Source organism: Ahaetulla prasina, chromosome 1 (assembly GCF_028640845.1).
Source record: "Ahaetulla prasina isolate Xishuangbanna chromosome 1, ASM2864084v1, whole genome shotgun sequence".
In the NCBI taxonomy this organism is placed as follows: Eukaryota; Metazoa; Chordata; class Lepidosauria; order Squamata; family Colubridae; genus Ahaetulla; species Ahaetulla prasina.
Window position 1 is genome coordinate 361,066,848 of NC_080539.1, and position 27,946 is coordinate 361,094,793.

General features: G+C 44.6%; 1 protein-coding gene across 1 annotated transcript in view; it reads left to right on the forward strand.

Moving 5' to 3' along the window:
• The window catches only part of RNF126 (ring finger protein 126), a 28,324-nt gene extending 15,962 nt beyond the window's left edge, over positions 1-12,362 (forward strand). The window contains exons 4-9 of the mRNA XM_058163326.1: positions 399-643; positions 1,544-1,612; positions 1,891-1,960; positions 3,823-3,916; positions 7,457-7,572; positions 11,272-12,362. Coding sequence (XP_058019309.1) covers positions 399-643; positions 1,544-1,612; positions 1,891-1,960; positions 3,823-3,916; positions 7,457-7,572; positions 11,272-11,433 — 756 coding nt within the window. The 3' untranslated portion in view covers positions 11,434-12,362. The remainder of the gene's footprint in view (positions 1-398; positions 644-1,543; positions 1,613-1,890; positions 1,961-3,822; positions 3,917-7,456; positions 7,573-11,271) is intronic.
• The last annotated feature ends 15,584 nt before the right edge of the window (positions 12,363-27,946 follow it).

Sequence of the window (27,946 nt, forward strand, 5' to 3'; positions counted from 1 at the left end):
GTTAGATTGCTAAGGAGAGTTCTAGAGAAGATGGCAGAGAGAAAAAATAATTGGTAAATGAATATTTTGTGACCGACAGCCATTTTGTGATTGGGCCACTTTTCTGCTTTGGCAGCCATTTGATGTGAGTGCCTGTGATGATGTGCTTCCACAATTCTGGCAGAAAAGTAGAAAGAGGTACCTGGATCAGACATTTTGGAGTTTCAACTTTCATAAGCTTTTGATAAGATGAATAATGATGAAGGACTATGGGAATTTTAATTCCATAGTCGGATGATGTCAGCTTACCTCTCCCCCATCACTGGCAGCCCTGGCTTCTGGCCTGTCTCCATAAGTTACCTTCCTCTTTTCTAAGCAGTTTCCTTTTCTCTGTCTGGTGCTTTCTCTTTCCTTTCTAGAATGTGGATCAGCCCCTCTTCACCCTCCCGCAGGGCTACGGCCAGTTTGCCTTTGGGATAATCGATGACAGTTTTGAATTCCCAGCCTTTGGGTCCAACACACAAACAGAAGATAACCGCGATGCTGAGAACAGGCGGGAGAGGGAACATCAGTCTCGGCACCGATATGGAGCCAGGCAACCTCGGGCTCGTTTTACCGCACGACGGGCGGCTGGCAGACATGAGGGCGTCCCCACATTAGAAGGGTGAGGACAGTTTGTCCAGCTCCGATGGTCAAGTCGCTTCTTTGAATATAGGTATTTTAAAACCATAGAAGTGGATTCCTGGTTGATGGTGGCTGCTGATTCAATATGGATGTAGGAGAACAGTAGTTTGGGGAGTGGGTATGGGTTGGAACTGCGCTGTTCACAAACTGGAAGGGCCACACCAAGTTGGAGGTGAAAGATCCTGTACAATTACAAAATTAAGTTGCAGTGCTTCCAGAATTGAAGAATTGGGCATTACTCGTTTCTCCAGCCACCATTTGGAGGTCCCTAAAGCAGGCCTCTCCAACCTTGGCAACTTTAAGACTTACGGACTTCAACTCCCAGAATTCTTCAGCCAGTGTGAAGACTGAGGAATTCTGTGTCCACAAGTCTTAAAGTTGCTAAGGTTGGAGACCCCTGCACTGGAGCATGGCCATTATAGTTAAGGCAGCCAGCGAAGTTCCAATGACCACCCCCCCCCCTCCCGCCCTGTGCGATCACATGATTGCATTTTAGATGCTCGACTACCAACCTGTATTGCAGCCATTTGCAATATCCCGCAGTTACGTAATCACCAGCATTTACTTCCAGTTTCCCGCCAAAAGCACAATTTTTTTGCTTAATGATTGCCAATTCACTTAGTGACTATGATGATTTGCTTAACGCAGAAAATGTAAAATCGGGTCCGTCACATGATGATGACCCACTCAATGACTGGCACAATTTAAAAACTGTAATTCCAGGTACAGTTACAGTTATAAAGTTGAGAATTACCAGTATCCCCTTAAAATTCCACATATTCTATCACCAGAAATTGGGGGACCGTGAGCTCATTCCTCAGTTCTCTTCTCCCTGCTCCAATATGCCTCAACATGTTTGTTTTTTCTTTCCTTTTGGCAGAATTATCCAGCAGCTGGTCAATGGAATTATAGCACCGACCACGATACCAAACCTTGGAGTAGGGCCTTGGTGAGTTGGTCAGCACATGTTCTAGATCAATGTATCTCAACCTTAGCAACTGTAAGAACTACGGACTTCAACTCCCAGAATTCTGTCTGACTGGGGAATTTTGGGAGACGGTCCACACATCTTTTTTTTTAAAAAAGTGGAATTCTTAGGCTTATTCTAAGAATCCCCCAAAGTCAATAAACCTTGACCATCTGCCTTACGGCAGTCCAGCCAGTTCCAGTGAAGGCTTAACTTTTCCTCCTGTCCTTTCTTTGTTTTGGTGCTTTCTATTTATAAAGGGGAGTCTTGCATTCAAATCCCATGGACTACGCTTGGGGCGCCAACGGCTTGGATGCCATTATTACTCAGGTACAGCTGGCTGTGTGTAGGGCACATCTCTTCCTTTTGCGGGGCAGGGGAGGGGAGGGCAGAATGGTGGCATACGGAGGGTTCAGAGCTTAGGACTCTCACGTCCTCTTCTGTGGGCTCCCACCGAGATGCAGCTTAATTCTAGGAGGCTCAAGTTCCATTAGCTAAAGCAGAGGTCTTCAAACTTGGCAGCTTTAAGACTTGTGGACTTCAACTCCCAGAATTCTCCAGCCAGCTACGCTATGCTGGCTGGAGAATTCTGGGAGTTTGAAGTCCACAAGTCTTAAATCTGCCAAGTTTGAAGACCTCTGAGCTAAAGGGAAACTCCATGTTAGGGAAGAATCCACCTCAAGACTTGTGCTGGAAGCCAACAGCAGAAGAAGGTGTAGCCTACAAATCCTGCTTACGTGATTTGGGCCTAAAACCAGGGAGGAGACAGTGTTTACTAATGGCCCTAGCTTATCCTGTACAGCAAATGTATATAAAAACTGTATAACTATACCACAGTTAATAAACATGACCAAGGTGAGACCCTTCCAAGTATCCATACCTTGCTTAATATCACAGGTGGTCTTTGACCTACAACCATTCATTTAGTGACTGCACTGAAGTTACAACAGCACTGAAAAAAATGACCATTTTTTTGTACTTACGACCTTTGCAGCATCCCCATGGTCACATGATCAAAATCCAGATGCTTGGCAACTGACTCATATTTATGACGGTTGCAGTGTCCCAGGGACATGGGATCACCTTTTGGGACCTTCTGACAAGCAGTCAATAGGGAAGGCAGATTCATTTAACAACCGTGTTACTACCATAACAGCTGCAGTGATTCACTTAACAACAGTGGCAAGAAAAGTCGTAAAATGGGGCACAACTCATTTAACAACTGGCTCACATAGCAACAGAAATTTGGGGCTCAATTGTGGTTGTAAGTCAAGAATTACCTGCATTATTAATAATCCTATCATTTGGTTAATATATAATAATTTGGAGGTAACCCTGTACATGTCTCCCATAAAACATTTGGAGTTAGAAAGCGGTCGGGGACGGGAGGTTTTAAGCACGTGGGGTTCTTGTTCTGAAAAATGGTTCAAAACAGTGTTTCTCAGCAACTTTAAGATAGGTGGACTTCATGCCGGCTGGGGAATTCTGGGAGTTGAAGTCCACTTATCTTAAAGTTGCCAAGGTTGAGAAGCACTGGTTTAAAGGAAGCTGAAACTTGGGCTTTGTAGAGTGGCTCTATGGAGTGGATGCGCCTTTGAATGGAGCAGCCGAAGCCTAGCCTGAAAATACGAGAATCGAGCATCCCTGGCTAGTGCATGTACAGGCTCATCTTGTGGAGCTCAGTTGGTTTTGGTTGTGTTTTTTTTTAATCATAACTGAGCCAGCTTTATCATGACTGCCTCCTAGCTGCTCTCGCCATCTTTATTGGGTGGGAAGGGAAGTAGCCGCAACAGGCAAGGAGGGTTGCTCTTTCACTGCCATTAACAGGAGGCTGCAAATTTAGCTGACCCTGGTTATCCTGATACCCAGGCCTAAGACAAGGTGGGTGGGTGAGTGGGTCTTTTTTTTTTTTTAGACATGGACGCTTATACTGGGTGTTCAAATGGGCTGCTGAGACATTTTCCCCCTCAGATGGGCAAGCAGGAGGAAGGCCAGCTTGTTAACAAGAATTAATTTTAAAACCTGCATTTATTTCAGCAGGTTGGCCTTCTCTAGCCTAGGAAGTTATGAAGGATTTGGCTTGGGTAATGATTAGCAACTCCAGGGAGTTCCAAGCTTGATTTACAGCCACAGTCTGGCAGCAACATTGGGACTGTCTCTCCTTCCTTTGTCACCCTTTTATTTTCTTTCAGCTCCTGAATCAGTTTGAAAACACCGGCCCGCCTCCTGCAGACAAGGAGAAGATTCAGGCCCTTCCAACTATTCATATAACAGAGGAACATGTCGGTAAGAGGGCTTACTCGTTTTTCTGCCTCTCTTCTCCACCCCCACCTCCACGCCCAATACATTCAGAAAGACCTGGATCATCTAATCAGAGATTTTCATTTGAATAGCATTATTATTTTTAAAAGATTCTGCTGTCTTATTGTAGTTTTTGTTGGCCAGCTTTCCTCCTTCTCTTTTGCCCCTTGGTTTATTCTCTGGTTCAGGGTTGGCAGCTTTAATTCCTTTCTGTGGTTGGGAACCAGAGACAGGCAAGGTTTCTTAGGCTTACCCTAGATTAACTTGGAACTGATCTCAGCTTGTTCTTAAAACTTCAGAAGATTGTGGCTTTTGTTTTGTTGCCAAGGACCTACAAAACAATCACCTTTCAGCCTCTTTCATCGTCCCCTATTCAAATGGAATGGGGTGGCTGGATAGCATTGAATAGGGACATATTTCTCAAGCTGAGCATTGCTTGTTTTGACTACAATGCTCTGTTATGTTTAGCACATGAAGCTGAAGGATTGAAGAAGATCGGTGTCTCTACTTCTGAAAAGAAGTAGAACCCTAAATATCTTCAGCCATCCAGTCAATGGGTTGAGAGCAAGTTCTGCACCTACCGTACAACCATTTAGTGACTGTTCAAAATTACAGTGGCACCAGTGGTGGATTTCAAATTTTTTTACTACCGGTTCTGTGGGTGTGGCTTGGTAGGCATGGCATGGCTTGGTGGGCGTGGCAGGGGAAGGTTACTGCAAAATCCCCATTTCCTCCCAATCAGCTGGGACTTGGGAGGCAGAGAATAGATGGTGGCGGGGCCAGTCAGAATTTTTACTACCGGTTCTCCGAACTACTCAAAATTTCCGCTAAGGGTTCTCCAGAACTGGTCAGAACCTGCTGAAACCCACCTCTGAGTAGCACTGAAACAAGTGACTTGTGATTGTTTTTTTGCACTTAACAACCTTTGCAACATCCCTATGGTCACATGATCAAAATTCAGACACTTGGCAACTGGCATGTATTTATGATGGTTGCAATGTCCCAATGTCATGTAATCACTTTTCGTGACCTTCTGACAAGCAGTGGAGAAGCCAGAAGAACCGTGTTACTAACTTAACTGCAGTGATTCACTTAACAACTAGGGCAAGAAAGCTCATAACATGGACAAAGCTCACTTAACAACTGTCTCGATTAGCAATAGAAATTTTGGGCTCAATTGTGGTCATAAGTGGAAGTCTACTTATAGCATAACAAAAGAAAGCTTAGGGAACCTGGTAGTAAATTCTTAACAGATCCTAATTGCTTCTGTTTTCATCATCCTCCAGAACACTTGGTTTCTCGTCCGTTTCTGTGATTTTCCCCTCCATTAATTGCTTTAATTATACAGGTAGTTTCGACTTATGATTACAAACGGGACCAGAATATCCCTTACCAAGCAAAGGGGTTGCTAAGTGAGTCGCACCTGATTTTTATAACTTTTTTTGCCACAGTGTTCACCGAATCACTGCAGTTGTTGAATAAATCACATGGTTATTAAATGAATCTGGCTTTCCTCCATTGCTTTTCCTTGTCAGAAACTGGCTGGGGAGGTTGCAATTGGCAGTCCTGATGTACAAATCAATTGATCGACCTATGTATGGGGCAAAAGACTAATCAAACCGTCTAATAGCTGGTTTCCTCCGAAGTTCCCTCTGGATGGCTGGCGCTCGCTGGCACAAGGCTGCTGCAGTTTTATCTGGTCAAGCAAATGTGTCAGTTTTGGAGGGCTTTTTTTTCTTCTTCTTAACTGCCACATATTTTAGTTGGGGAAGTTGGCAGGGGGTTGTTGTTGGAGCGGTAGAAAGTTAGTCATAACAACATTCCATATTCAAGGACTTTTGCCCGCGTCTGATGTAGACTGCCTGAAGATTGCATCCAGTTGAGTGTGAAGAGTTGATTGGACAATGTGATGAACTTGTGGGTATGGGGCAGAGCTGTGAACTGTCAACTGGGTGTGGAAAACCTGGAAGCTTTCAGTTTCAGGTTTTCCCAGCTGTGCCAACATGACATCTCTAATAAATTGGAATTTTGATGAACCTCAATCCTCAGAGCTTTATTTCGTTGGAGGTGTTGCTTGGAACCCTGACAGAATGATTAGGGGCCTTGGGGCCAAAACAATCTCAACCTATTCTCAGACTTTAAATCAGGGATCTCCAACCTTGGCAACTTTAAGATTTGTGGACTTCAACTCCCAGAATTCCTCAGCCAGATTTAAATGGCTAAGAAGCCTGGCTCGCTGGCGTGTAGTCGGGTGTGGAACGTGAGACGCCTAGTGGGCCACTTTTGGTAAGCAGAACTGGCGCAGCGGGATGAACCAAACGCCTGGTTAAAGGGCCCGATGCCAATGCTCCTCAGACCCCAGAAAAGGTGTTGCTTGATATAGCCATCGTGAATACATGCCAAGTGCCCAAATTTTGATAATGTGAACTTGGGGATACTGCAACAGTTGTAAATGCAAGGACCTAATCCGTTTTAGTGCTGTTGTAATTTTGAACAGTCAATAAAAAAATGGCTGTATTTCTTGTTTAGCAACCATTCACAACTACGGTAACAATGAAAAAGTAACTTTGCAACCCATCCTTCCATTTACATCCTTCCCATGTCTGTAAAGCAAAAAGGAAAGCTAAAATAAGATCCTAAGCACAGTTGCGGTTTCACTTAGCCACTGCTTCACTTAATGAGAAAATTGCTGGTCCCAGTTGTGGTCACTAAACAAGGACTACCTGTAATGGGGATGAACAACTCAGTTCTAGTTCAGTGGTCACCAACCGATGGTCCGTGGACCACTGGTGGTCCGCAAGAAAATTTTGGTGGTCCGCAGAAAAATTATTTGCATTTTTAATATTGCACTAAATCAGGGGTCCTCAAACTACGGCCCCTGGGACAGATACGTGCAATGAACGTTTGTGTTGCTGCAGAGAGTCTGCCCCTTCGGGATCTTCTTGTGTGGGTCGAAGGGGGACAGAAATTCTGACTTGGGGTCTCCTTTGGCCTCCTGGTGCGGAGCTTTGGCCGAAGGCTGGAGGGAAGTGCCGCTAGTGGCAAAGAGCCGGAGGGCCTTGTTCCAGTGGGACTGCATCATGGCCTGGAACTGGCTGACCATCTCAGTCCACTGAGCCTCCAGGCGCTGCTACCTGGCCTTGCACTCCCACAGGTCTTCTCTCTACTTGGAAAGCCTATGCTCCTAGTCCTCAGTGAGGTGCTCCTGCTGAGCCTCCTTTTCGGTCAGATCCAATTTGAACTGAACTGTTTTGCCAACTCTTTCTTGTGGTGGCTGCTTAGCTCCAGCAACTGCTTCCTATTGGGGCCCTAAAGAGCCTGGGCAGGCAGGCAAGGAGTTGGCCATGCCCACCCAGTCACATGACCACCTGGCCATGCCCACTCAGCCGGTCATTAGGCAGATCATATTAGTGGTCCGCGGGATTTAAAATTATGAATTTAGTACTCCCTGAGGTCCGAAAGGTTGGTGACCCCTGCTCTAGTTCATTTCTCTCTCTCTTTCTTTCTCTCTTTTACCAATCGTAGTTTCGGGACTGGAATGTCCCGTCTGTAAGGAAGATTATGAAGTTGGCGAGAGCGTGCGACAATTACCCTGCAATCACCTCTTCCATGATGGCTGCATAGTCCCGTGGCTGGAACAGGTGAGCTGTCAGGGGAAGGTCACGGAGGGACTTGAGCGGAGAGCATCCCATCTCCACTGTTGCTTTGGGGAGGCTGGAGGTGATCCACCAGAGGCCCCAATGGGAGCCTTGTTTCCTTTGGCCTGCTGTGATTCAGACATTTTCGAAGAGTGACGGAGAATAATAGATGTCTTTGGAGATTAAACGGGGAAGAGAAAACTTTTAAGCAGGGGTGGGGCTGCTGGGGGCTTGGGAGAACCTCTAGCTCAGGGGTCTCCAACCTTGGCAACTTTAAGCCTGGTGGACTTCAACTCCCAGAATTCCCCAGCCAGCAAAGCTGGCTGGGGGATTCTGCGAGTTGAAGTCCGCCAGGCTTAAAGTTGCCAAGGTTGGAGACCCCTGCGCTAGCTAAGATTCTGTGCAGTTCGGAGAACCCCCAAATCCCACTCCTGGCTGGCCCCGCCTACCCCTCCTCTCACAGGAGTCCCTACGCGGCCCATTTTAGATGCAGGTAAGTGCAGGGCACGCACAGAGGCTCGGGGAGGGCGAAAAACAGGCCTACTGGAAGATTGGGAAGGCTGGAAATGGACCCGTTTCTGGCCTCCAGAGCCTGGGGAGGCCGTTTTTGCCCTCCTGGAGGTTTGAAGAAAGTCTCCAAAGCCCAGAGAGTGCAAAAAGGCCCCCTCCCCCATCATGGTGCAGGAGGCCAACTAGACCACACCCACCATGGCCATGTCTACCCAGCAACCGGGCAGAGAACCCTTTGCTAAAATTTTTGAAGCCCACCTCTGCTTTTTTAAGATAAGATTTTTTTAGCAAGAGGGGGCTTCTGCTAGATTCCCTGTTTCGTTAGAAGCCTAACACTTTCTTTTTAAGGGCTTGTTCCTGCAATAAAACATCTGTGTGTGTGTGTGTGTGTGTGTGTGTGTGTGTGTGTGTGTGTGTGTGTGTCTGTCCCCCCCCCCTTTTTTTTTTTTAGTGAAAATCCTTTCTAGAAATCAATATACAGCCCTTGAAAGTCATTTTTAAAATCGAATCATTCCCAACGCTTGTAATTGAAAAGTCAGTCTCAAGGCCAGGCATTAACAGCTTACAGCATGCTAGATAAATCGTCTCAGTTAAGTCCATTTAAAACAGATGAGTTTTTGATAATCTTTTTGAAGATCGGGATTTCCGGGGGGGGGGGGACGACAGATCCCTTGGCACAGAGTTACACTGGAATTAGTGTCAAATTAGAATTAGGGTGTTAAGAGACTATTTCATCAAATTGTCAGTAGCGTAGTTTTTTCCCCACACAGATGGCTCTCCAGCCTCCGTTAAATGCCTCCAGCAAAAAAAAGCCCACAATTTCTAGAGGCGGTTTTGTTCTGTGGGCAGTTTTGCTTTGCGGGGCTTGTGGTTCACTAATCCCACTCTGCAGTTGCATGACAAACCAAACAATACTTTCCTTGGATTGCACTGCCAGTTTGCACAAGACAGCCCAGCCCAGGTTCCCACACAACGTGGGAAAATACACCGTTTTTTAAAAGGAGTCGTAGATGGGGACCACATTGGCTCCTGTAGATGCTCTGAAGCAGGGGCCTCCAATCTTGGCAGCTTTAAGACTTGTGGACTTCAACTCCCAGAATTCCTCAGCCAGCTTTGGAGTGGAAAGCTTTGCTGGCCGAGGAATTCTGGGAGTTGAAGTCCACAAGTCTTAAAGTTGCCAAGGTTGGAGACCTCTGCTCTGAAGCACATCTGCCTTTGAAGTGTTGCATTGCCCTGTCAAGCCCACATTTTTTTAATTTTTATCAAATGTGCTTTCCTTTTATTTTTCCCTCCCAGGAATACCATCTGCGTAGGCCCTGTGTTTATTTCCAGCATCTCAGCTTTTCCCTTTCCATCACCCATTTTTATTTTTTCTCTCCAGAAATTCTTAATTGTTGCAAGTTCCATTCAAAGTAGACTCTGACTCAGTGACAAGCTCCCACCAAGAGAAATACAGTGGTATCTCGGTACTCGGTGTTTACTGGTTTTGAGAGGTGCAACGAGTACCAAAAAGCACGAGTCCTAAACAAACCACATAACTTATCACCTAGCCCATTGTTTCGGCCAGGAAGAACTTTCTGTCTGTCCCTTTTCCTATGTCAGTGACCTCCCCAGCATGGCCAACTTCCTGTCCACCCTCTGTGGCCATCCTCCTCATTTTGCAGTGACTTTCCCAGCATGACCTACTTCCTGTCCGCCCTCTGTGGCCATCCTCCTCATTTTGCAGTGACCTTCCTAGCATGGTCAACTTCCTGTCTGTTCTCCACAGCCGCCCCTCTACTAAACAAACACCAAGTACTGGGGCAAGATTTTCACATCAAAATGCATCCAGTACCAAATTTGACGAGTTTTGAAGCAATCGAGTACCGAGGTACCACTGTACTGTGATTCAGAGCCCTGTGTAGCATGTTGGATAAAGGGGACACTATAGAACAGGATGGTGCAATGCACTAGAATTAATTCCAAAGATGGGCAGAGGCAGGAAGACAGCACTTGTCTGCCTGTGCTATGTTTGTCCTTAAGAGCTCCAAGGCCTCTTTCTGAATTTAGAGTAGTCTTTGACTTGACGGCCACAATAAGATTCAGAGAATTCATCATTGTTAAATAAGCTGCTGTTGTTAAATAAGCTGACCACAGCCAATTTTACAACCTCTTGCTGCGGTCATTAAGCAAATCACTGCAGTTGTTGTGAGAGGGATCTTGGAGTCCTAGTGGATAACCATTTAGATATGAGCCAGCAGTGTGCAGCAGCTGCCAAAAAAGCCAACACAGTTCTGGGCTGCATAAACAGAGGGATAAAATCAAGATCACGTGAAGCGTTAATACCACTTTATAATGCCTTGGAAAGGCCATACTTGGAATATTGCATTCAGTTTTGGTCGCCACGATGTAAAAAAGATGTTGAGACTCTAGAAAGAGTGCAGAGAAGAGCAACAAAGATGATTAGAGGACTGGAGGCTAAAACATATGAAGAACGGTTGCAGGAACTGGGTATGTCTAGTTTAATAAAAAGAAGGACTAGGGGAGACATGATAGCTGTGTTCCAATATCTCAGGGGTTGCCACAAAGAAGAGGGAGTCGGGCTGTTCTCCAAAGCAGCTGAGGGTAGAACAAGAAGCAATGGGTGGAAACTGATCAAAGAAAGAAGCAACTTAGAACTAAGGAGAAATTTCCTGACAGTTAGAACAATTAATAAGTGGAACGACTTGCCTGCAGAAGTTGTGAATGCTCCAACACTGGAAATTTTTAAGAAAATGTTGGATAACCATCTGACTGAGATGGTGTAGGGTTCCTGCCTGGGCAGGGGGTTGGACTAGAAGGCCTCCAAGGTCCCTTCCACCTCTGTTGTTATGTTATGTTATGTTAAGCAAGGCATCACAAGGCTACAAATGGCAACCTTTCCTGCCAATTTCCCCCTTGATTTGCTTCTTGGAAGCTGGCTGGTCAGGTTGCAAAAGGGAATCACGTGGCCATGGGGATGCTTTAACCATTGTAAGTGCAAGGACCAGTTGTAAGTCATCTTTTTAGCACTGTTCACTAAACGAATGGCCGTTGGTTGGGGAGTGCCTGTATTTAAGCACTGAGACATGGGCCAAATACCTGTTTTCTAACATTTTTGCTCTCTTTATCTGTCTGTCTCTCTCTCTCTCTCTCTCCCTTTTTTTTTTTTGTTGTCTCCACTCGCTTCCCCAGCATGACACCTGCCCAGTGTGTCGGAAAAGTTTAAGCGGGCAGAACACAGCCACAAACCCACCTGGACTCTCCGCAATGAATTTTGCTTCCTCCTCGTCATCTTCCTCCTCTTCTTCTTCCTCCAGTTCACCAAGTAACGAAAACTCCGCAAACAACTCATGAATCTTTAAAAAAAAAACAAGCAAAAACAACAACAAAAAAAATGTCGCCACTCTCATGCTCTTTTTCTAATGTCATAGCCCTTCCTTGCTTCTCCCCACCACCACCAGAGGGAAATCTGTGGGGTGGAGAACGTCCCAAGTACAGAGCCGTGGGGAGGGCTGGGAATGGGAATCTCCACATTCTTCCCCTTGACCGACATAACTTCAAGACCCTCTTGACTTCCCGCTCTCTTCCCTCCTGCCCCCCCCCCCCCGCCTCCGCCCCGCCCCGATGTTTGGTGTTCAATCTTGCATTCTCTCAAGGGACAATGCGGGGTGGGGTGGGGGAAGAACCTCCTCTCTAAACTGTGCTGCTGTGCGGACTCTTTTAAAACCGGCCCGACTGCGCCGTGTGACGAGCAGCAGGGAGTCGGAACGTGAACAAAGCACTGGATTTAAGGGAGATCGGAGTTTCAAAGGGGGCGTTCTAAAACGGGATTGTCTATCCCTTTCTCTTTATTTTTATTTTTTAAATATAATTTTGACGGTGTTTTTTTTTTGTTTGTTTGTTTGTTTTGCCCCACTGCCTCATCCTGCCATCAGCTCTCTTTAAGAACTGATGATACCGATCCTCGAAAGTAGAAATGTAATAAGAGCTCCTTCTTCCCTTCCCCCTCTTTTCCCTCAGTGGATTTTCTGCTGCTGGAGAGTTCGGGAGGCTCTTTCCTTAGGCACCAGCAACGAAGGGGAAGGGGGGAGGAAGAAGAGGAGGAGGAGGAGTGGGAAGCGAATTTAACAATCAGAGCCACTTCCTGACTCTGCACAGTTCCTCCCTCCCTCGCCCCCCCCCCTCCCCTGTTACTAACACCGCCCTTTTTGACGATACCGAGAAAGGGGTTTTTATAATTTTAAATTATTACTGCTGTTAAATAAATGGACATTTCAGCTCTAGCCTGTGATGCATCTGGGTTTGTGCCTTCGGAGAAGATGAGATGAAGCAGAAAAAAGCGCTTGTTTGATGGAATATCTGTGAGGGGGGCGGAAGAACTCTCATATTTATTTATATATATATAAAAGATATATATATATATAAAAGAGTGAGGAAAACCTCACTGAGGAAATATATAAAAGATATATATATATATAAAAGAGTGAGGAAAACCTAGGAAACAACTAGGGTTGTAGACTAAACTAAGATGTCAAAAGAAACCTTGGAAGAAGTAAGCAGTGGCCAGTCCATTTCCTAGTTCTTTTTGAGAAATCAGCATTTTTGTGTGCTGTTTTTTTTTAATCATCTGCAAATGAAAAGTGCCTTCTCAAGGGTTGGCGGTTTTGCCCTTTGCGTCTGAAGTCATTCCTTCTTCCGTACAGGTGGTCCTTCCCTTACGACCGCAGTCAAACCCAAACGTTTTGTTGCTAAGCGAGGCAGTTGTTAAGTCAAGGTTGCCCCCGTTTTTACAACCTTTCTTGCCGCTTGTTGTTAATGTGAATCACTGCAACTGGTTAAGCTAGTAACACGGCGGTTAAGTGAACCCGGCTTCCCCATTGACTTTGCTTGTCGGAAAGTCGCAAAAGGGGATCGATCGCATGACACCCTGGATGCTGCAGCCGTCATAAAGGTGAGCCAGTTGCCAAACATCTGAATTTTGATCGCGTGACCATGAGGATGCTGCAGGAGTTGAAAATGTGAAAAATGGTCATGAGTCACTTTTTTTCAGGGCCGTTGTGGCTTTGAACGGTAACCAAACGAACGGCTGTTAAGTCGAGGACTACCTGTACAAATTTGATGGGTGCTGCTGTGGTTGTCTGTTCCACACCTCTTTGTGTCCATTTGGGTTGTTTCAAGCTTATGCCTGCAAGAGGAGGATCTGTTTAAAAAATGGGCTTGTATCTTGTAAAGGCCTGCTTTGCCAGCAAAGCACCCACCGAGCAGTGCTGGTCATCAGAGGGCGCCGCTGGACCGCAGCAGCGTTAAGGGAAATGGTGGACAAGTTGAGATAAACGGTAAGCAGAGTCCAACCTATTGGTTCAGGCCACAGGTTTTCTACCCTTATGCAGACGGCTTTTGGGGGCGAGTCCACAATCCCCTGTCTTCAACTTAATAGATAGAAAATGGGAAATAGTTCCTCCTCTATTTTTGTAGTCTTCCCCACCCCTTCAGCCCCAGTCCTGCCCAGATCATTAACAGCAACCATTAAAGGCAGGGGTGAAATGTAAAATTCGTTACTACTGGTTCTGTGGGTGTGGCTTGGTGGGGGGGGGGTAATGTGACTGGGTGGGTGTGGCCAACTTTTTTTTTTTTAAGCATTTTTTCTACAACCTCTTCGGCTGAAGAGGTGGTTAAAAAATGCTTTTAAAAGCCTCTGATAATCAGACAACTCAGCTGGGATTGCCAGAGGAGCCTTTTAAAAGTATTTCTTACAACCTCTTCGGCTGAAGAGGTTGTAGAAAAAATGCTTTTAAAAGGTTCTGATGATCCCAGCTGAGCCACGGGATCATCAGAGGCTTTTTTTAAAAACTTAAAAGCATTTTTTCAGCAGAAGAAAAAATGCTTTTAAAAGAAAAAACGATCGCGCGGCTTGGCTGGGCATGGATGGGTGGGCAGGGATCTTTGCTACTGGTTCTCCGAACCACTTGCTGCCATCGCTACTGGATTGCACGATCCAGTCCGAACCGGGAGCATTTCATCCCTGAATTAAAGGTGTTTAATGATTGGCCCCTTGTCCAATCATGTTTGACTCTAGGGGACAGTGCTCATCTGTTTCCTAGCCAAGGAGCCAGTGTTGTCTGAAGATGCTGCCATGGTCATGTGGCCAGCATTACTATACGCTGAGGCACACAGAATGCTGTTACCTTCCCGCCAAAATGGTACCTATTTATCTACTTGCATTGGCATGTCTTCAAAACTTACGTTGGCAGGAGCTGGGGCAACAACGGGAACTCAACCTGCCATGCAGTGCTTGGGTCTCAAACTGCTAACCTTCTGGTCGGCAAGCCCAATGTCTTAACCACTAGGTCACCATGCCCGAGTACCAGCAACAGATTGAATTAAAAACTAAATTTTTGCACAAAGCTTCCATGGGGCTTTCTACCCCCCCCCCTCCTGCAAACCCAATCCTGAATAAAAAATGTAGGCCCTTTCCACTCTGAACAGTGATGCTTTGACAGAAGTCTGGGGCTTTAAAAAAGGGGGCCTAGCCCCAATTGAACACAAGAGGCCTGGTGTGGGAAAATCTGTGGTAGCTAAAAGGTTGGGTCTAGGACAGGTGTTTAGAGTTGATAGCAAAAGAAAAAAAGGGGGGGGAGAGTTAGGATGCAAATATTTTTCTTTGTTTTGAAGAACAATTTTAAGTTATAGGAAGATTTACCACACTCAAAATAACATAGGTTTTTCCAGTCGTCCCAGAGGGCCCCCCCCCCTTTTCACCCAGGCAGGCTCTATGGCTGCAAAGGCCCCCCCATCCTTGGTTGGGATGCATTTTGCAAGGTAACCAGTAGGTGGCAGCAAGGATCCATAGATCCATTTGTTTTGGTTTCTCTGAAGCCATTCCCCTTTACTCCCCAGTGAGGAGAGGGAGGAAGGACCTTTAGCAATTATGGAATTAATTCAACTAGGTGGAGGGCCCCTGTTTTCAGGATTTAGCCATCCATATGGCGGGAATATGTAGTTGTGGTTACGGCAAGGAGAAAGGAGATGGCTGTAGTGGTCTTTAAGGGTAGTATCTGGTTCTAGAATTGGGCTGGTGCTCTTAAAATTTTTCGTAAGGGCTATTTGGAGGTATCTTGTGGCCATTTTCTAACAATTGGAGATGTGAAGCTATTTCCAGCCTCTCAGAAAAATTGCTGATGGTCAGTCATCCAAAAAGCAAGCAAATGATCTGTGGAATCTATTCAGGCTATTCCACTTTTAGCATTTGTCCCATGCCATATATTTCAAATGCTAAAACTTCCCCTATTACATCTATGGAGAGTCTCAGTCATCCAGGTCATGGTTGTCCCAAAGGTGCTTTTTTTTTTTTTCCAAGAGGCAACTGGGCTTTCTGGTTTTTCTTTGAAGACGTTTCGCTTCTCATCCAAAGAAGCTTCTTCAGCTCTGACTGGATGATGGGGAATGGAAGTCATTTAGCCAGTCTTTAAGGCCACCTGGAGGTTTATCTGTGTCCTCAGGGTCACCTGAGTGGTGCAAAGGGCTACGAAATCTTATCTCCAGTCTACAACACGATCCTTTCAGTAGTTCAAAGAAGGCTCCACACCCATTTGCACTACTCAGGTGACCCTGAGGATACAGATAAACCTCCAGGTGGCCTTAAAGACTGGCTAAATGACTTCCATTCCCCATCAGGTGGCCTTAACTCTCTAAAAGACTGCAAATGACCAGCTATGTGCAAGGAATATAAATCCTTCCATTCCAGTCAGAGCTGAAGAAGCTTCTTGGATTGGAAGCAAAATGCCTTCAAAGAAAAATCAGAAAGCCCAGTTGCCTCTTGAAAAGCACCTTTGGGTTCTATTACATGAATCAGTATATCAGATCTGGGACAGGCACTCCAGTATCTTCCCCTTCTTTGTGGTTACAACTCAATCTCAGCAAGAGCAATAATCGGGGATTAAGGCAATTGTGAATCAACATAGTGGAATAATTAAAGGCGTTGGGCTGGACCAAGTCTAAGTTTGCCATGAAATTTCATTGGATGAAGTTGGCTAGTTGCTGTCCCTCAGTTCACTGTATCTTTCAGGTTGGTGGTTGTGCGGTGGACATAAACATCTTTTGAGATGTGTGGATATCTAGGCTTCAGAATTCTGGGAATTGAGGTCTACCCATTTTGAAGATGCCAAGTTGAGAAAGGGTAACACGGAGAGAGAAATGCTATGCCCCACACTTGGAGATCTTGGAGGAAATGTTGGTAATAAATTTTAAGGAATATATAATTAAGAATTCAAAATAGCCACAGGATAGTTATTTGGCTGTCACTGGCCCTGGTGGTAGATGTTCATCAATTGCTCAAACCATGTATCACCAAGTTTTAGTTGAGCATGGATTAAGGGAGGGCTCCCTTGTTGGTAATGTGACTACTGTACTTGGCCGTGATTACAGGGCAGGAGTGGCCAGTAAACCAGGAGACTGGTGAGTTTCAGAAGTGCTGTTCAGTGGATAACCAGAGCTAAGACCTTGTTGGGCTCTAGAAATCAGATGGGGAGTGCTGATATAACATTAATCCCCCTGTTGCATAGGGGCCATACTTGATACTTTGACAGGGTTGGTGGTGTCAGACGTAATGATGTTGAGGGAATTCAACTTCCTTTCTGGGGCATAGAATCAGAGGTGCCTTGAAAGTTCATGGCCAGTAGGGCAGTCAAAACTCATTTAACAACTATCTTATTTAACAATGGAAATGTTGGGCTCAATTGTAGTTGTAAGTGTTATCTTGGAAGAGTTTGAACGTTGAACCAAGGAAGTGGAGAGGGTCTCCAGATTGTGAATTTAGCCATATGTATATTAGGTTCATGTTCTTCCAGGCTGGTTAAAACTGCAGGGGAAATGATGGGTGGTTGCCCCTGTTTTAAGAAACCTTCATTGGATTTGACTGTACTGGATAATTTCTATCCAGCATTCAACTTTCTCTGTTTTGAGAAGGTTGTAGAAAAGATGAGGAAATGGATCATCCAAACCCTTTTCAATCAGGATTCAGATCTCAGCATAGTATGAGCCACGGTGGCGCAGTGGTTAGAGTGCAGTACTGCAGGCCACTTCTGCTGACTGCCGGCTGCCTGCAATTTGGCAGTTCAAATCCCACCAGGTTCAAGGTTGACTCAGTCTTCCGTCCTTCCGAGGTGAGTAAAATGAGGACCCAAGATTGTTGGGGGCAAGAGGCTGACTCTGTAAACTGCTTAGAGAGGGCTATAAAGCGGTAAATAAGTCTTAAGTCTTAATATAAGTCTATTGCTATTGTATAGTAGTGTTTTTCAAAGTTGGCAATTTTTAAGAGCTGTGGACATAAACTCCCAGAATTCCTCAGCCGGCATGAAATCCGTGCATCTTAAAGTTGCCATGGTTGAAAAACTACTGCTTTAACACAACCACCTCCCACTGCAATTCAGAATCTCCAAAGGTTTTAATTTTGCAGTCAGCCAGTTGGAAGATTCTTTTGCAATTATTTTATTTGCTACCTTAATTATTTTTGCAAAATAACTCAAGGCGGTGAACATATCCAACACACCTTCCTCCTATTTTCCCCACAACAGCCTCCCTTTAAGGTGAGTTTGGTCGAGAGAGAGTGACTGGCCCAAGGTCACCCTGCTGACTTTCATAGTTAAAGTGGGACTAGCATCAACAATCTCCCAATTTCAAGCCCAGTGCCTTAATCGCTATACCAAACTAACTCCCTTATTCTTCACCTCTTTATTCCCTTATTCTTAACCCCTTTCTGAATACACCCTCTGACCAATGGAATATCTTGGCAGTCTTCAGCTCCTCACTTCTATTTAGTAGAAATTAGCCATCTCGCTGTTCATCAGAATCCCTTTAAGATTTGCTTTAGACCAGGGATCTCCAACCTTGGCAACTTTTAAGACTTGTGGACTTCAACTCCCAGAATTCCTCAGCCAGCAAAGATTTCTCTGCACTCTTTCTAGAGTCTCAACATCTTTTTTACATCGTGGTGACCAAAACTGAATGCAATATTCCAAGTATGGCCTTTCCAAGGCATTATAAAGTGGTATTAACGCTTCACATGATCTTGATTCTATCCCTCTGTTTATGCAGCTCAGAACTGTGTTGGCTTTTTTGGCAGCTGCTGCACACTGCTGGCTCATATCTAAATGGTTGTCCACTAGGACTCCAAGATCCCTCTCACAGTTACTATTATTGAGCAAGGTACCACATATACGGTACCTGTGCATTTTGTTTTTTTGGCCTAAATGTAGAACCTTACTTTTTTCACTGTTGTATTTCATTTTGTTAGATAGCGCCAATGTTCAAGTCTGTCAAGATCTTTCTGTAACTTAAGCCTATCTTCTGGAGTGTTGGCTATTCCTGCCAGCTTGGTGTCATCTGCAAATTTGATGAGTTCCCCATCTATCCCCTCGTCCAAGTCATTGATGGAGATGTTGAAGAGTACTGGGCCTAAAACAGAGCCTTGGGGTACTCCACAGCATACTTCCTTCCATGTGGTTGTAGTTCCATTGAGGACTACACGTTGAGTGCGATTGGTTAGCCAGTTACGAATCCACTGGTGATGGTGCTGTCTAACCCACATTTTTCTACTTTATCTAGTAGTAGGTTATGGTCTACTTTATCAAATGCTTTACTGAAGTCCAAGTAAATTATATCGACAGCATTCCTCTGGTCCACTAATTTTGTCACTTTGTCAAAGAATGCAATAAGATTAGTCTGGCATGATCTGTTTTTGACAAACCCATGTTGGCTTTATTACTTGGTTTGCTTCTAGGTGTTCAATGATTCGTTGCTTGATTATCTTTTCCAGAATCTTCCCTGGTATTGAGGTCAGGCTGATAGGTCTGTAGTTTCCTGGATCTGTTTTTTTTCTTTCCTTTTTTGAAGATGGGAACTACATTAGCTCTTTTCCAGTCCTCTGGAAGTTTCCCTGTGCTCCAGGATCTTTGAAAGATGTAGTTCAGTGGTTCTGAGATCTCATCTGCCAGTTCCTTCAGAACCTTGGGGTGTAATCCATCCAGTCCTGGTGATTTGAACTCGTCTAGAGCATAGACACGTGTTCACTTACCATTTTCTTCCCTATTTTAACTTGTCTTCCTAATCTGTTTTTTTGTGGTGCTGTTTTTGATAGGTTGGATTGTTTTTTCCTTTTGTGTAAAGACAGATGCAAAATATGAGTTAAGTAGATCTGCTTTCTCCCTGTTACTTGTCATCTTCTTGCTACTTTCTTTCTTTTCTTTTCTTTTTTTTTGCCCCTCTTTCCACTTTTTATACTTGTCCTTTTTGTCTTTCAATTTGTCAGATAGTTGTTTATGCATCCATGCTGGTTCCTTTTGAGATCTATTATTTTTCTTCTTCCTTGGTATTATGTTAGACTGCGCTTTTATAATCTCACTTTTCAAAATTTCCCAAGCTTCTTGAGTTATTTTCCCCTTGAGGATTCTCATCCATGGAATCCTTCTCAAGCTCTCTCTAAGTTGAGAATAGAGAATAGATTTTGCCAGTCAAGAAATGAGAGGTCATAGTTAATAAGGTCATAGTTGGCTTTTTTGAAATTGTAGTTTGGAATACTATTATTATGACGATTTATGTAAGGGCGTATATTGAGACAAAAGTCTATCATGCTGTGGATGCTGTTGGAAAAGGGTTCTTTTATTTGTAGTCCATAAATTGAGTTTGTGTTGTTGCAGAAGATGAGGTCAAGGCAGTTGTTCATTAAGTTCATTGAAATTAACTCTCTTAAAGTCCAAGAGTCTAGTTTGACTTTGTTCTACTACTTGTGTTTGCATAATGTTTAATTCCAATATTGCGTGATCACTTGCCCCCAAGGTTCCTGTAGCTTCAACACCTTCTATCATTTCATCTCTGTTAATGAGAATTAAGTCCAATATGGCTGATCCCCTTGTTCCCTTCTCTACTTTTTGGGAAACAAAGTTGTCTGCTAGTTTTGTTAGGAACCTGTTGGATCTTCCACTTGGTGCAGAGTTTGTCTCCCAGTTGATGTCAGGGTAGTTAAAATCCCCCATTACTACTGTGATGTGCTTCCTACATATCTTAGTTAGCTGACTAGCAAAAAGTTCATCTACTTCCTCTGTTTGATTGGGTGGCCTATAGTATAGACCTATGGCAATATCATTTCCCCCCTTTTAATATTGAACCAAATGCATTCAAGATAATTTTCATCATTGTTGTAATCTATTTCTGTAGAGATGTAGTTATTTCTTATAACTCCACCTCCTCTTTTATTTGGTCTATTTCTTTTAAATAATTTATATCCCTCTAGCTGTATGTTCCATTTGTGGTTTTCATCCCATCAAGTTTCCGTAATGGCAACAATATCATATCTGCCCTCATTTACTTGGATTTCTAATTCACCCTTTTATTCCTCATACTCTGTGCATTGGTGTATAGACATTTGAGTCCATTTTGATTGACCTTGTGTTTACTGTCTACATAACCCGTGTTGTGCCTGACTGCCCCTACTTTCTTGCTGGGTATATCAATTAATTCTCTGTCCCCGCTGTTCAGTTTAAATGTTCATAAGTTGAGGACTACCTGTACAGATGGTGATGATTGTTTTTAAGGATTTCCCACTGGTATCTGTCTGGTTGTGTGGGAAGTGGTAATAACCACAGGAAGCCTTAGATCTCCTCCAGCAGAGCCTTTTTCATAGCCTTAGCTGAAGCAAATGCACAATACAGTGCAAGTAGTCCTCAACTTACGACCACAATTGAGACCAGAATTTATGTTGCTAAGGGAAAAAGTTGTTAAGTGAGTTTTTCCTTATTTTACGATCTTTCTAGCTACAGCTGTTCAGTGAATCATTGCACTTGTTAAGTTAGTAACATGGTTGTTAAATGAATCAGGCTGCGGATCAGCCTTAATATCCTCTCACATCCGAAGGGGTCTTTGAAATAAATAACAAAATGATTTTCAATCCATGTATTTGCGGTGAAACCATGAATAAACACAACCCTCTTAGCAGCTTTAGGGAAAAATGGAAGGTTGCCTTGGAGTTTGGCACATCCATACAGATATCTTAGCAACAGCCACAGATTTTATTTATGTAATAAGACGATTTATCTTTGTTTATCATGTTGACTCCGAGTGTGGCTTACAGAGAAAAAGCCTCACTTCAAAACCCAATCAACACCAACCCCTCTGGCAACAACAATCAAACCAACCACTCAGTAGGCTCCACATCACTCTGGTGTCCTGAGTACCTGGGCAAAACCACCGTCTTCAGGGCCTTTAGAAAGCGTGTCAAAGTTGGGTTCAAACTTAGTTGATGCTCCACAGGGAAGGTGGCACGGTCTGAATGGCTTCACACAAATGCTCGGTGTTCCAGAGAGAATTCGTACGTTTGTGTACCGTGTGCAAACCAAGCCCTAGTACAACTTAACTTGATGTCCTGGTCCATACAACATCAACGGAGCAGTTCAGCAAGAAGAATTACAAACTTTGCTAATGGCTGTCAGGGAGAATCCATGAAGTTCCTCCAAAGGAGAGACAACATGAAAGAGCACTTGGCACGATAATGGTTCGGAAGATGGAGCCAATTAGATGTTGCCTGCTAGAAGCCGTGCACGCTCAATTGGCACATCTGGAATTTTGAGAGCACGTGATGGTACGCTTGCAAAATGGCTACCATGGTGGACCATATAGCAAAAAGTCCTCCATGCTCTGAACTGCAGTCAACTTCCATTTTAGTTCCTGCAGTGGGGATTCTGTGTTGGCAGTTCAAGTGATGCTTGAGGCCCTCAGCTGGCTTCGCTGATTTGTTCCTTTATTTTAAAGTAAAAGAATTTTAATTAAAAGAGGTAAAAATCAGGAAATTGGATCAATGTCAAGGAAAGTGTTTCTGGATGCATTCCAGGTGTCACCGCTGCAAGTGAAAATAAGTCCTTTGATTCTGCTGCTATGACCAACATCCTGAGTTTTTTTCTCCTGTTCCTGCCAATGCTACTGAATGCCACATTGGGGACGGTCTTCTGTGCCAGGATTTGCTGTCTTTCAGATAATATCCTCCTTATCTCGTGGTTAACTCTTAACTGGAATCAGTTCCCTAATCAATTGGTATCAGTTTCCTGGTCTTAGAGGCAGGGAATTGTCACCACTAGATAGGTGACATCTTTTCACTGATGATTGACAAGAATCGAAGTCACAAGAGCTTTTCATTCAAAGTGGCTATATTTCTATTTGTTAGTTTCCTTCCAAGAGCCAGTTTGGTCTACTAGTGCAGGGGTCTCCAACCTTGGCAACTTTAAGACTTTAAGCTTTGCTGGCTGAGGAATTCCGGGAGTTGAAGTTCACGTCTTAAAGTTGCCAAGGTTGGAGACCCCTGTACAAGTGGTTAAGGCACCAGCCTAGAAAATGGGAGACTGTGAATTCAAGTCCTGCCTTAGCCATGAAAGCCAGCTGGTTGACTTTGGGCCAGTCATTGTCTCTCAGCCCAACCCACCAAACGTGGTTGTGAGGAAAATAGGAAGAGGAAAGTGTATATATTCACCACCTTGAGTTATTCCTAAAAAACAATAAAGGCAGAATACAAACAAACAAGCATTCTGGATAGATCTTTTCTTATAGTTTAGCTGAATTACTTTTTTAGCCCGTTTGCTGGATTTCACCAACCTTCTCCAACCAAGTGTCCTTACTCAGCTAGTTTGACTATGCTGGGTTGGGATCAGAGGTGGGTTTCAGCAGGCTCTTACCAATTTTGGAGAACCGGTAACAGAAATTTTGAGTAGTTCGGAGAACTGGTAGTAAAAATTCTGATTGGCCCCACCCCCCATCTAGTCTCTACCTCCCGAGTCCCAGCTGATCGGGAGAAAATGGGGATTTTGCAGTAACCTTCCCCTGGATTGGGGAGGGAATGGAGATTTTACAGTATCCCTCCCCTGCCATACCCACCAAACCACACCCATAGAACCGGTAGTAAAAAAATTTGAAACCCATCACTGGTTGGGATAAGGAGATAAGAGATTGGATTCCAGTTAGGGATGCTTTTCCAAGCCTCTCTTGGTATCCTAGGAACCAGGATGTGGAGCTTTGCAAAATAAACACACAATCTTTCACACGATCCATCCCATTTTCATTCCTGCAAAGCTGAGTGTCCTTTGCTTTGAAGTGCCCAACAATTGAAGTGTCTTCCTCATGTAACGGGTGTCTCTGACCGATCTGGGTTTGTTTTGTTTTGTTTTAAAGTCCATGAGAAACAGTTTTAAATATTCTAGTCGGGCTGGGCAGCGCTTGGTTGCTGTAAACAGGATGTGCCTTAAGGGGGAAAACTTAAGCCCCAATAAGCACTTAAGAAAAATGTAATGGGGAAGCGGTTTGTGTGTGTGGGCAGCAGCAATTTGTACACCCACAGCTCAAAAGAGGTCAGGAGTCCATGACCCAGTGATTCATTTCCCCAGTTTAACAAGTGATGTAAATCGGTGTGACCCACTTAGGGATCTGCTGCAGAAATCTCTTTTCAAACATTCCCAAAACAGTTCAGAAGAGTGTTAGTCAGGGGTGCAGCTTTTGTAAAAAAGGGCCCTCATCTGAGGCTCATGGAAAAGCACAGCCAGAAGCTACAGAGCCCCTTAAAAATCATTAATTGGGACTTGATGAAGATGGGAGGTTGTGCTGAAAGCTGTCATGTTGACGGATTTTAAGACGATTTAATGCCTTTAAAATGAAATCATTTTTCAGGTTCACTTTGTTCCCAAACAAAGTTGGCAACCTCAAGAAGGGCGGGATATAAGGGCCTCTGGTGGCTCAGACTGCTAAGACAGGCTGTTATTAACAGCAGCTGCCTGCAATTACTGCAGGTTCTAGTCCCACCAGGTCCAAGGTTGACTCAGCCTTCCATCCTTTATAAGGTAGGTAAAATGAGGACCCAAATTGTTGGGGGGGGGGGCAATAAGTTGACTTTGTATATAATATACAAATGGATGAAGACTATTGCTTAACATAGTGTAAGCCGCCCTGAGTCTTCGGAGAAGGGCGGGATATAAATGCAAATTAAAAAAAGAAAAAGAAGTCAAACGCTTATTGTGGTCTTTATTCCCCGCTAACCCTCCCCTTTGCTTCTTTTATTTATTTATTTTAATCCAAAGGTATAAGTTCTCCTGAATGTTAGGTTTACAACTTGGAATTCCACATCCCAGACCATTGCTGAGAATTTTGGAAATTGAAGCCCATAGGGCAGTAATGGCTAACCTTTTGGCTGTCGTGTGCCAAAAGTGGGGGGAGTGCGGGGGGGTCATGCATGTATGTGCACACACCCATAATTCAGTGCCCCTTCGCGCCCGCTCCCCCAGTGCGATTCTCCTGCGCTCCCCCTGCTTTTGGCACATGATGGCAAAAAGGTTACCGGTGGGCCCAGAAGGCCCGAAAATCAACTGGCCGGCGCATGCATGCACGATGGAGCTGAGCTAGGGCAACACTCACGTGCCCACAGATATGGCTCAACGTGCCACCTGTGGCACGCGTGCCATAGGTTCGCCATCACAGCCAAAGGGACTTCCAACCGTTCATTTAGTGACTATTCAAAGTTACAACGGCACTAAAAAAGTGAGCTTAGAATAACAGAGTTGGAAGGGACCTTGGAGGTCTTCTAGTCCAACCCACTGCTTAAGTAGGACCCTACACCACTTCAGACAAATGGTTATCCAATATCTTCTTAAAAATTTTCAGTGATGGACCATTCACAACTTCTGCAGGCAAGTTGTTCCACTGATTAATTGTTCTGTCAGGAAATTTCTTCTTAGTTCTAAGTTGCTTCTCTCCTTGATTAGCTTCCACCCATTGCTTCTTGTTCTACCCTCAGGTGCTTTGGAGAATAGCTTGACTCCCTCTTCTTTGTGGCAGCCCCTGAGATATTGGAACACTGCTATCATGTCTCCCCTGGTTCTTCTTTTTATTAAAAGATCAACTTAGAAAAAAAGAAGATGGGATTTTAGAAATAAATTGTTTTACTCAGGATATGCTCCTTTCTGCTTTGAATTATTCACTTTATCCTTGCCTCATCCCCATTGTAGCATATTTTTCAAGGGTTATCGGACTAGACTTATCCAGTTCCAGCAACCATTCTTTATATGTTTTAAGTGACCTATGACTGTTTTTCACATTTGCAACTGCTGCAGCATCCCCAAAGTTACATGATCAAAACTCAGACGCTTGGCAACTCGTATGTATTTATGATGGCTGTAGCATCCCTGGGTCATGTGATCACTTTTTGTGACCTGACAAGCAACGTCAATGGGGAAAGCCAGGTTCACTTAAGAACTATGTTCTATGTCAGGGGTCTCCAACCTTGATCCCTTTAAGTCTTGTGGACTTCAACTCCCAGAGTTCCTCAGCCAGCTTTGCTTTGCTGGCTGAGGGACTCTGGGAGTTGAAGTCCACAAGTCTTAAAGGGACCAAGGTTGGAGACCCCTGTTCTATGTTAACAACTACACTGACTCAACAACTGAGAAGAATGGTCGTAAAATAGGGCAAACCTCAACTGTCTTGCTTAGCAACAGAAATTTGGGGCTCAATTGTGGTCGTAAGTTAAGGAGTGCCTGAATATCTCAAGGGAACCCAGATTGGGGGAGGTCGATTTATAACTTCATCCTCCTTCAAGCCAAGATGGTGGCATCTATTTTTACAAAATAATGTAAGCTGGTTAAAGTTGCTTCAGTAAGAATTGCAAGGTGGTACTATATGCCTGTCTATGTGTATATTACACCCACAGAAGAATAATGCCCCGTTGTGCCAAATTCCCGTCCTTTACACATTCTTAAAAACATGTATTTTATGTGGATTAGTTTTTATCTTGGCCTGCCCTCTACGGATTTCAATAAGTCAGTGACAACTGTTCTTTAGGTTAAAAATACTTGAAAGGGGGGGGGGGAATGGGCCTTAATAATATGCTTCCTTCAGATCAAAGCCCATCACCCCGTCTGCCATGCTATGTAATTGTGGGCTACAGCTTGGAATTCACACACATGTGCTTCCTATCCCTCGGAAGCTCTGAGGTCTGAGGAACCGTTCCTATTTTGGGAAGTTGAAAAAACATTCTGAAAGGCAGTGCTAACCACTTGCATGCTGTTACCATGAAAACTGTGAGATGGTTTCCATTTCTGTCTGCTCTGGATGCATCCCACTGAATTTAGAATATGGCAAAATACGTGTAGAACTGCAGCCTTAATCCGTAGAAAATCTGTGAGGATGCGAGTGTTAGTGAGTGTGTGTCTTTCTCCTTCAACTCGTGCTAGACTTGTAAAATACTTTTCATCTCTTTGTACTCTCCAGTTAGCCTCCAAAGGGGATTATACTTCAACAGTTTTTGAATCAAGGGTACCTGAAATCTGCCAACTTAAAAGAATGTGTAAAATATTCAGGACCCATTACAGGTAGTCCTTGACTTACAACCATTTGTTGACTCTCGGTTCAAAGTTAAATGGCACTGAGAAATGGCACTTGTGACCATTTTTCACACTTATGACCGTTGTAGCATCTCCGTGGTCAGGTAATCAAAATTTGGGTGGCACTGAGAAGTGACATGCAGCTCCTGTTGTGTTCCCTTTGTGTTCTATAGACAATGAAATAGGAGAAGTTTGTCACTTCCAGTGTCTGTGTGTTGATGGTGTTTTTACTTCCTGGTCTACATTTTGGAGGCTGCCTGGTGGCCTCATTAGGACCGGCTGACATTTTGAGGTCAGCCAATGTAAATGCCACACCGTATTATTGCAGTCATAACCGCAGGAGTGAGTTGAACTTACAACTTTAAGAGACTGAAGCTCCAAAGAGTCCAGATCAGTGTTGATTAGGGAATTCTGGGAATTGAAGTCCACACATCTTAATGTTGCAAAGATTGGGCTCCATTAGTTTAGACCAGGGGTCTCCAACCTTGGTCCTTTTAAGACTTGTGGACTTCCAACTCCCAGAGTTCCTCAGCCAGGTTTGCTGGTTGAGTCCACAAGTCTTAAAGGGACCAAGGCTGGAGACCCCTGGTTTAGACTGTTCCAAAAGCATGCTGGACTTTTTTCTGGCTGAGCCTAATGGGAGGTGACTGTGAAAACCTTCTTTCCAGGCAGTTAAATATCATGTGCTCTTGGATCCAAAAGGAGGTTGGGGCATCTTCCTACTCTCAAAATAATGGCTCACTTTGGAAGGCTGAAGACGAAGCCAAAATGGACTTTTGCCCTCTCTTCCATTACTTTTTCTACCACCTATTACCTGATGCTTTTTTTGCATAATCCCTACAACCATGAACGCAAAATGGCTGCTACCGTTTCATGTTGGAGTGTTTCCCAAACTTGCTAGCAAGCTGGCTGGGGGATTCTGGGAGATGAAATTGTTGTGTCTTGCCCGCTCTCACAGCAGCCGGGGCCTTCTTATCTGCTCCTGAACACGGAGGAATATATGCCTCCCGGCCCCAGTCCTGGCTCCATGCCCAGACAAGCTGAAGAGGAGGGGGCACCTCCTGGTCCCAGCCCTGGCTCCATGCCCAAGCAGGCTGCAGAGGAGGGAGCACCCCCCGGCCCCAGCCCTGGCTCCATGCCCAGGCAAACGGAGCAGCTAGACCCCTCCCCCTCCTCCACAGCATGTGAGCCTGAGGAAAGTTTATTTCCAACAGCTGCTGATTGGAGTGACCCTCGCATCAGAAGACTGGATAGGCGGAGGCAACAGAAGGAAGGGAGGGGCAGGCCTTAATGAGTGCTGAGTCATGGAGCCACACCCCATGGCCTATATAAAGGATCTGCTTTCTGGCAGTCTCTGAGTCAGGCAAAGTCGAACTTATCTTGCTGAAGTCACTTTCTGGTCTCCTGCCTGCTCTGAGGACTTTGCTAGGACTTTGGGCAGAGCTGCAGAGGCAAGCCTGATTCGG